The following is an 8,970-nucleotide window of genomic DNA, read 5'->3' as shown; positions in this document are numbered from 1 at the left end:
GTAAAAAAGGTAAAAAAGGAATAATTATAGTCTACAAAAATTAGTTTTTCTTTTATTCTAAAAAAAAAAATCAACAGTACAACTTACCATTTTTAAAGAAACAATCCTCAGAAACTGTGATAGTATTGGCCATTTTCAGAAATTGTAGCAAGTCAAGAAAGGATTTTGGGATGGAGTTAATGCGAATTATGAGAAATACAATACTATCATCAAAACTTAGATGCAACACAGATTTTAGTCAGGAGAGTCCTAAAATACAAAAGATATTAGGATTGATGACTAGAATGACTTTTACTTGCTGTAGAGCAGATTTTGTCTTAATACAGTCGAAATAAAAGGCTCAACTCCTTTAGGAGTCAAAGGCATTACAGATTTGATTTTTTTAAAGGGTGCTAAAATTCAAAAACTTTCTTTTTTATGTAACTAAATCTAAAGTGTAATTGTGGATTTTAAGTTAAAATAAAATTTCACGGTAAAGAGAAAAATAAAGCTGTCGGCTTATTCTGTTAGTTGTATTATGTTTGTAAATATATTTCACCCTTTCACTAAAGCTCTTTGATTATACTTGAAGGTGATATTTTGGATGTGTAACAAAACAAAAATATCCCTATTCAATATGTTTTCTATATATCATGGCTACAATGACAGCGGTAACCTAATAGCGAAATAACCCAACCAAAAGTATACAAATACGTTTTGTAGCCTGTTTTGGTTGTTCTTATGTAGTAACATCAGTGCTGGAAGTTGTTTTACAATGTGAGTTGTACTTACTTAAGTATTAATTTTTTTTTCGTGTGTTAAGTTGTCGTTTTGATGTGTTATATTTAAAAACAACTGTTGTTTTTCTCTCTCTTACCTTAAAGTGTTTTCTTTTTTGGCTTTTCGTTTTTTTTTTATTGAGAAAGGCTCCTCGACGTTGGGCCGAAATATTTAGAATTTTTTTTCAAATTAAAGTGTTGTTTTGTTTTTATTTTTTGTTCACTGCTTTGTTTAAATTAAAACGGTTTTTCTTGCTTAATTTTTCGTAAATGGAAAAGCAGTGTGGTCTAAATTTGTTTTTTACATCTAGCCTACAGGTGGCAAAAGACCAAATCAATTTTATTATTTTAGAATTTAGTAAAAAAAAAACATGCCAATATAATTAAGCAACAAAAATTTTTAGAAAATTTTAAAGTAAATAATTTAATTCCACAGTCGTGTTGTTTCAAGCATGATTTAAAAACATATCATGAGGCTTATATTACGAGAAAGGTAGATTTTCTAAATTTAAACTATTTTTTGAAAGATAAACGTTTCCAAAGGTCAAAACTTGTAAAAGAAATAGATTTTTTTAAATAGCCTTTGAGGTTTTCTTAATACCTATGGTTTCAATCAAATTGTACCAAATTTTCAAAAATTCTTTTGAACATGTTTTATGATTATCTAGAGAAAGATTAAACCAGAAATTTTTGCAATTGAAATGGCAACTTGAAAAAATAAAAATATCATTATATAAGCCTAATCATTTCCCAGATTCAAGTGTGATTAATTTAAGCAAAAGGGAGGTAACTGAAGAATAAAAAAAAATATATTTGAGAAAGTGTTAAAATTTGGACTAAATCCTAAAAAAGTACCAATAGAAGAAATAATTTATAAGGTTGAGACAGGGATTCATAAGATTTCAAAAGACGTTAACAATGCAGATGATTTAAGACTGGGCATAGTGAATATTTTAATAATTTTCCATAAAAACTTAAGAACAAAGATAAATATATTTAAGAAGATTTAAAAAAAGATGATTCTCTAATAATAACGAAAGCTGATAAAAGCAATACGGTAGTAATTCTAGAAAAAGATGATTACGATAGTAAAATAGAAACAATTATAAAGGATATTTCAACATATAAAAAACTTAACGCAGACCCAACTGAATTGTATGTTGCAAAATTAAAAAAGGATTTAGAAGGCCTTAAATCTAATGGAAATGTCACACCATAGATGTATTACAAGTTCTTTCCAAAAGGATCAGTCTACCCAAAAACATAGGGTGTGCCAAAAATACATAAAATAGATCTTCTCTAAGACCTATAGTATCAACAGCTAATTCACTAACGGAAAAGATCGAAGAATAGGTAGTAAAGACATTTAAACTTTTATTATATCTCCAAAATTTTTATATAAAAAACTCAGAATTCTTAAAAAATAAACTTATTAATATCAAAATAGCAAATGAATCAAGGCTGTTTAGTTTTGATATGCAATCCATGTATACATGTATATGTTACCTTTTGATAAATCTTTAAGTATTTTATCCCAAAAAGTTCACAAACATCAAAATGAGATTGAAAAATTTTCTATAGGAATTGAAATAGAAACTATGTCTATGTCAAATTTAGTTAAAATAACTAGTAGGTGTACTAGTTATTTTACGTTTTTATATAATTTTTGTTTCATCAAATTAGGATATTAGCAATGGGAGGACCCTTAAGTCTGCTATTAGCAAGTATTTATGCAGAGTATGTAGAAACTTTAGCTATGGAAACATATTTTTCTAAACCTAAATCTTGGGGCAGATATATGATGTGTTAGTTATTTGGAATTATGGGAGTCACAAATTGAAGTTTTTATGTAGCATTTAAACAACTTGGTATGGGAATTAGTTTTTACAATTGAAAAAGAAACAGAGAATAAGTTACCGTTTTTGGATATTTGAATCCATGAAAATAATAATGAAGTAGCTTTTTTATTTTACTGTCAACCAACTAAAATCAACCATTATTTATCATTTGAATCAAATAACCCAATCCAAGTAAAAGTGACGTAGTTATTTCTTCAATTTATAGGGTATTAAAATTAGCATCACCAGAATACATGAGTGGTGAACTAATTTTTATCAAGGATATTCTAATAGGTAATGGATATCCCAAAAAGATGATTTCTAAAATTATTGAAAAATAAAAAAAAGTTAATGGAATTAGTAATATTAGAGAAAGATGGGTCAAATCAACATACAAATTACATAGCTTTGCCTTATATCCCAGTGTTGACATATAAATTAAGGAAAAAACTAAACAAACATAATATAAAAACAGCATTTAAATCTGGATAAAGTATATCTGGATAAGCTCTTATCTGGATAAGCTCTCTGCTAAATATTGGAAAAGAAAAGGTTCCAAAAAATACAAAGGGAAGTATGCAATATTCATGCTCTTGTGGTAAATTATATGTAGGAAGGACACAACAGAATTTAGAAAATAGGTTACATCAACACAAAAATGCCATAGATTGCTCACTAAGACACAATCAAAAACCCGAAACTCTTTAAATCAGCTGTAGCAGAACATCTATTTGACTTTCCTCAGGATAATATTTTATTTGATCAAACAAACATTGTAGATGCGTCTACAGGGCTTTTGGAAAGTTTTAGAGAAATTATTGAAATAAAAAAAAATTATCTATGTGGGTATTAGTATTAATAGAAATGAAGGGGGTTTTAGAATAAATTGAACTTATAATAGTTTAATTAGGAGCAGGTAAAATTGTGAACCAGTGGTGATTTACATAATTGTCCTGGAACAAGTGATAACCTGCAAACAAAACTCAGGATGATGTCACAGCTGGTAAAAGCCATCAGACTGCTGCTAAACTAGCACATAAAAAAATTCATGGAACTTATATTTCATTAGTTTGTTTATTAACCTGAGAACTTTAGTTAGGGGTGATAGACCTGGGGTTTTGGGACCTTTTTTTTGGTTGTCCAAGTAAATATAGTCTTCACTTTTAATAGGTTTCTTTTATCCACTGAATGTTGAGATGTTTTTTGTCTTTAAAATTTAACGATCAGGAGTTGGCTATTCTTAGATCACAGTAGGCAGGTCATTCGTGGGGTATTTTTGAAAACGAATCCAATGTATATTTACTTTCTAATTTTTTTTATGACTCTTTGAAAGAAATTATATTGGATACTTGTTATGCAACCCAGTTGAATCCAGAATCAAAAAGAACAACCCATTTGAGTCCTTGGATGACTCCTTAAAGGCTGTAGGAAAAAGAATAGTCTTTGGAAGGCTGACAGGTCCCCTAAGCCATCTACACGTGATTATCAGCTTCAACTTTTTAAAGCTTATAGAACAGTTTACAATTCACTTTGCCAGAGGACCAAATTGTTATTTGCCTTTAAAATTTAATGATCAGGAGTTGATCATAATATTGGGAAAACTAGTATATTTGTATATTTGAAATTATGAATGTTGTAGATAGTTAAATATTCAAGCTAAACACACACTTGTTAAGATGATTTTGAAACATTCAATGATGAAACAATCCACTTTCTAGGTAGTACGATAGACATTTTACAACGAATTAGCTGTTAAAGCATAGATTAGCTTGCCAAGTACAGGGTATCTCAACCAACAATACTTCAATTAAAAAGTAAAGCACATTGGTTTGCACTCTCAAAGCACATCCTGACAAGGTGATCAAAAGGGTCATCATCCATTGTTGTGCATAAATATGTCAAGACAAGTTTCAGTTTGCTGAAACTTCTTTTCACTTTTGCCGAAGTTGGTGGAGCTGTCACAGTCCACAGGTAAATTGACCAAAGAGTTGCTTGAATCTAATCTTGGGAAATGTTGTGTAATATTTGACACAGGATCGTAAAGTAATAAGAATATATCCTAATCACAGACATAGTCAACCTTCGGTTGATTTAATCTAAGAAAAGTATTGTAAAACAGAATAATTGTATCTAAATGGGCTAGGGTGTAGAGGCAACTTTTGTCTCAATTCAAATGTTTGGAAGTCAGATGTTTTCTATGATTAAAGTCAGTCAATCCCAACTAGTCTAGTCCTATCCATCAGCCAATCATAACTATCTAACCCTATACACATAAGGGCCAAAATTAGTAATTTTTAATTAGAATATCTAGCCAAGGTTAGGCATTGGCTGATTACCAAGGGTCTTACCTGAATTGCGATTTCTCATTTGGTGTTAGATCTGTATATTTTAATTGAAATTATGAAGTTTTAACTTCTGTATTTTGTTTGTATATAAATCATATTAGCACTTTATTCCTATTATTTTACTCCTTTCTCCACTAGATCGATGGCTAGCTGTACATATGCTTCTTACAAGAAACTGAACAAAGAAGCTAATTTTTTTCAGGCTATACAGTGCTTTTGGCTGAACTGTGCTCTCAAGCTTCATATTAGAAGAAGGCATTATGCTGATTATTGATAAAAAGATCCAGTTTGTAAAAATGACTAACCATTCAGTAAAATCCCCCCCCCCCCATTAATTTTGACTAGTGATACCCCTGCAAGCCTGAGAACATTTGTCTAATTTTTGAAAAAGAGAAGAAACATACTTAAAAAGCCAAAAAATCTCAATGAAAATTGCACAATCAGATTCAGTATATCAGAGAACTCAACTGTAGCAGAAGAAAGATAATGGATGTATATTTATTTGTTTGTTTTCACAGGGTGATGGCATTTAACCAATAGTTCTTGAAGATTAGGAGAGTACTCATTTGAATGAAAATTAAAAGTTCTAGTGTCTTTGTCCATTTTTAAATGGACAAAAAGATTGGAGGGCTGTTAGCGCATGCTTTTTCTCTAATGACATCTAATCAAAATTTGATATGGTTATTTGATTTGTCATAGTTGAAAGGTCTAATGACTATGTTTCTGACCTTTGGGGATGATGGTATTCCCTGTGGCAAGACCCAAAAGGGTCCAAGGGGAAAGTTATACAAATTGTCCATTGTTTTCATATGCTATTTTGTATTTGGAAATATACAGAAAATTTTTGGGGGAAAATTTTCAAGAGGATGAAAGTTTCTATGGGGAATTGTCCAGGAGTAAATTTATAAAGAAAAGGGAGGGGGGATTCCTGTCATGATAAATTTTGTCAGATGTTGAATTTAAAAAATAACTTTTTCAACTGAAAGCAAGGAGCATGAAAACCTTAAAGTAACAAAAATTATTTTGGTAAAATTTTATTTTAGCTACTTTTGACTGTCTTAGAAAGGGGTTAGGTAAGGAAAATGAAACTTTCAGGGATGGGTCTACAGGCTTAAGCATGTCCTAGGAAGGTATTTTGAAGTACCTACCTATACTGCTTCTCCCTCTATAGAGTCCTGACCTTTGATGACCTTTAAAAATCTGTGAGTTATAGAAGTGAAACCTTGTAAAATTGATCTTCTGCTTAAATGAAGTACAATAAAATTGTTTTCAGCTTCACAACTTTGCTCAATCCCAAATTATAAGGTTTTAAACATAGCCTACGCAATTACATTTCCTAAATTTTGGAAATAAAACATTGATGTGGCTTAAAATTCTGTTCAAATAACAGAAATTGCATTTTTCAGAGCTAATGCCAGAGAAAAAGAAACTGATAACTGAAAATAAAGTTATAATGTTGTTTTTTCAAAATTTCAATGGGTACAGACCAGTCATATAGGCAAATTTCAGGAAGCTGTAGAGGGAGAAGGAGTGGAGGTAGGTACTTCAAAATACCTTCCTGGGACATAATTTGGTAAATCTCTACCAAATGATATTATTGAGTTAGGAATAAAGTGAATACACCATTCGATGCCTTTTTTTATGCTGATTACGAATATAGTAATCATTTCTATCGGAAATGAATTTCAGCAGGATTAGAGGATTGAACCTCCCCCCCCCCCCAAAAAAAAATGTTTCTCCAGCACAGAAAGAAGTTCAGGTTTGGAATGGAAAATTTACCTATTGTGGATGAGTTTATTTGGGTACTTATGCATTATAACTAAATCTGATTATAACTGAAAAATTATCTTTTTATATTATTATCTTTTTGTTAAATTTTATTATTTTTATTTAAAAAAAACTAATTTCGGATTGCTTTTCAAATCATCTGATTACTTTTCAAATCTTTTCTTGCAATCTTTTCAGACTAAAAAGTGTATGTGTATTTTGATTACATGTAAATTTGTTTTATTAAAAACGGTTTATTTTTATGTGTGATCATGTTTATAATGAGATTTGACTGTGTAAAGATTATTTTTATGTGGTTATTTTCATTGCTTGACTATATTTTTGTATCGTATTTTAAAATATATATTTTAAATATTTTATGATTGATGTATTCTCCAAGAGCTTTGTTGTGTATAGAGGATTGCCTAGATTATGGGCTTAGACTAAGCTCAGTCCCTCATATAGGCTAGATGTTTTATCTTGGGTGAAGAAATTGAACCTCTAACCAAAACTATGTTTAGTATTTACACAGCATACAATAAAATAGTGTCTATACATAAAACAAAGCCATTATTAAGCCAATGCTAAGTTATTATTAGCCTCACATATCACAGAAAAATTAGGCTAATCATAGTTGCAGCAATAGCTGCAATCAAGGTCCAAGGCAACCTACAATAAATGCAACATAAATTATCAAATATTTTAGTGGGGTTACCCCCTCCTCATTACCTTGCTCTTGATGCTAACGTATTTCAGAACTTACAAAATATACTTCTTATTCTAATTAAATGACTTTGGAGTTTCAGGAGCTGTTCTTGAGGAATTGAGACAAAAAGCTTAACTTTAGCATAAAGAGCAAAGTATTGAGAAGGAATCAACCCCACTCATATACAGAACAATTTCTGTTTGTTTTAAGTTTTTATTTTGCACTTTACTTTCAGCTGAAAAGAATCCAGAGGAAAATTACCCCCCCCCCGCCCATGGAAAAACCTCTAGACAATTCTAACCCTGTTGGAAACTTTCCCTGGAGCCATTGCACAAATTAAATTTAGTTGACAAAGTTGGCACTTGTTGGTTATATAATACACACTCGAGAATTTTGATTGCAAATGACACAAAGATGAGACAAGAAACTGGTCAAGCTACTTCTTTATACCAGACAATTAGTTTTGGCTTGGTTGGTTGGAAAATAGATTGTAGCTATATTTTATTTAAGTATTTATTTGCCCCCCCCCCTAATATGCAAATATATAGCCCAAATCTGTTTCTAAACTATTATATTTTCATCATATTTTTTTTATTTCCTTAGCATTCACCAAACTTCACTTCTTGACTGTGTATTATATAAGTGACAAGTACTGCAAAGACAAATAAAAAGAATTTGTATAGGAATTCTGGCAAATTCCCCCAGCCTAAAATTTCCTGTAGAAAACACAGGTTTAAGTTGCTTTGGGGCAGGGCTGGAGGCAACTTTTACTAGTGTTTGGTGATATTAGATATGGATGTCAATATATTAGACCAAATATCGAAATTGAAACCTAAATATCAAACAGTTTGTGGTAACAAATTGTAAGTAAGGAGCAACTTGGATCAATAGTAACCAAAACTCTAAACAATGGAATTTTGATACCAATAGATATACCAAAAGAATTGGCTTTTTATGCTGATTTCAAGAAGGCTATATAAATTCCATTAGGTTTAATGTTACCTATCAAAGGCTAAGAGCCTGAGAAAATTTCCCTGATTTTCGAAAAAAGGGGGAAACAGCCCCTAAAAGTCAAGTGATCTCAACGAAAATCACACACTCAGCTTCAGCGTATCAGAGAACCCTACTATATAGGTTTCAAGCTCCTATTTGCAGAAATGTAAAATTTTTTATTTTTATCCAGAAAAAAGATCATGGATGCCTGTGTTTTTATTTTTTTCTACTTTCCAGGGGTGATTGTATCAACCCAGCGGTCCTAGAATATCGCGAGAGGGCTTATTGAACGGAAATTAAAAGTTCTAGTTCTCTTTTTAAGTGATCAAAAAAATTGAAGGGCAACTACTAGGCCCCCTCCCCCAACCCTTTTTTACCAAAATTGTCAAAATTCTACACTAGGGGAATTTGCCAAAATTATTATACAAAATTCTTTTTATGTCTTGCTTTCTCTTTTCCATGTCAATTTTACACGTGGAGTAGTTAAGAGTAATTGTCCAAGGTAAATTTTCACCAGGATTGAATTGTATAGAGGATATTTCCATGGGGGGGGTTCTCCGTGG

The 8,970-nt window shown here is 30.9% G+C and overlaps 1 protein-coding gene across 1 annotated transcript in view; it reads right to left on the bottom strand.

The window, feature by feature from the left end:
- Positions 1-133, bottom strand: part of LOC148948049 (uncharacterized) — a 15,176-nt gene extending 15,043 nt beyond the window's left edge. Inside the window, 1 exon segment of the mRNA XM_089096076.1 lies at positions 88-133. Coding sequence (XP_088952202.1) covers positions 88-133 — 46 coding nt within the window.
- Between the last annotated feature and the right edge of the window lie 8,837 nt (positions 134-8,970).

This window comes from Artemia sp. Qi Xiang Cuo, chromosome 10, assembly GCF_049724085.1.
Source record: "Artemia sp. Qi Xiang Cuo chromosome 10, ASM4972408v1, whole genome shotgun sequence".
Lineage (NCBI taxonomy): Eukaryota > Metazoa > Arthropoda > Branchiopoda > Anostraca > Artemiidae > Artemia > Artemia sp. Qi Xiang Cuo.
This window is presented reverse-complemented; position numbering and strand designations above follow the sequence as displayed.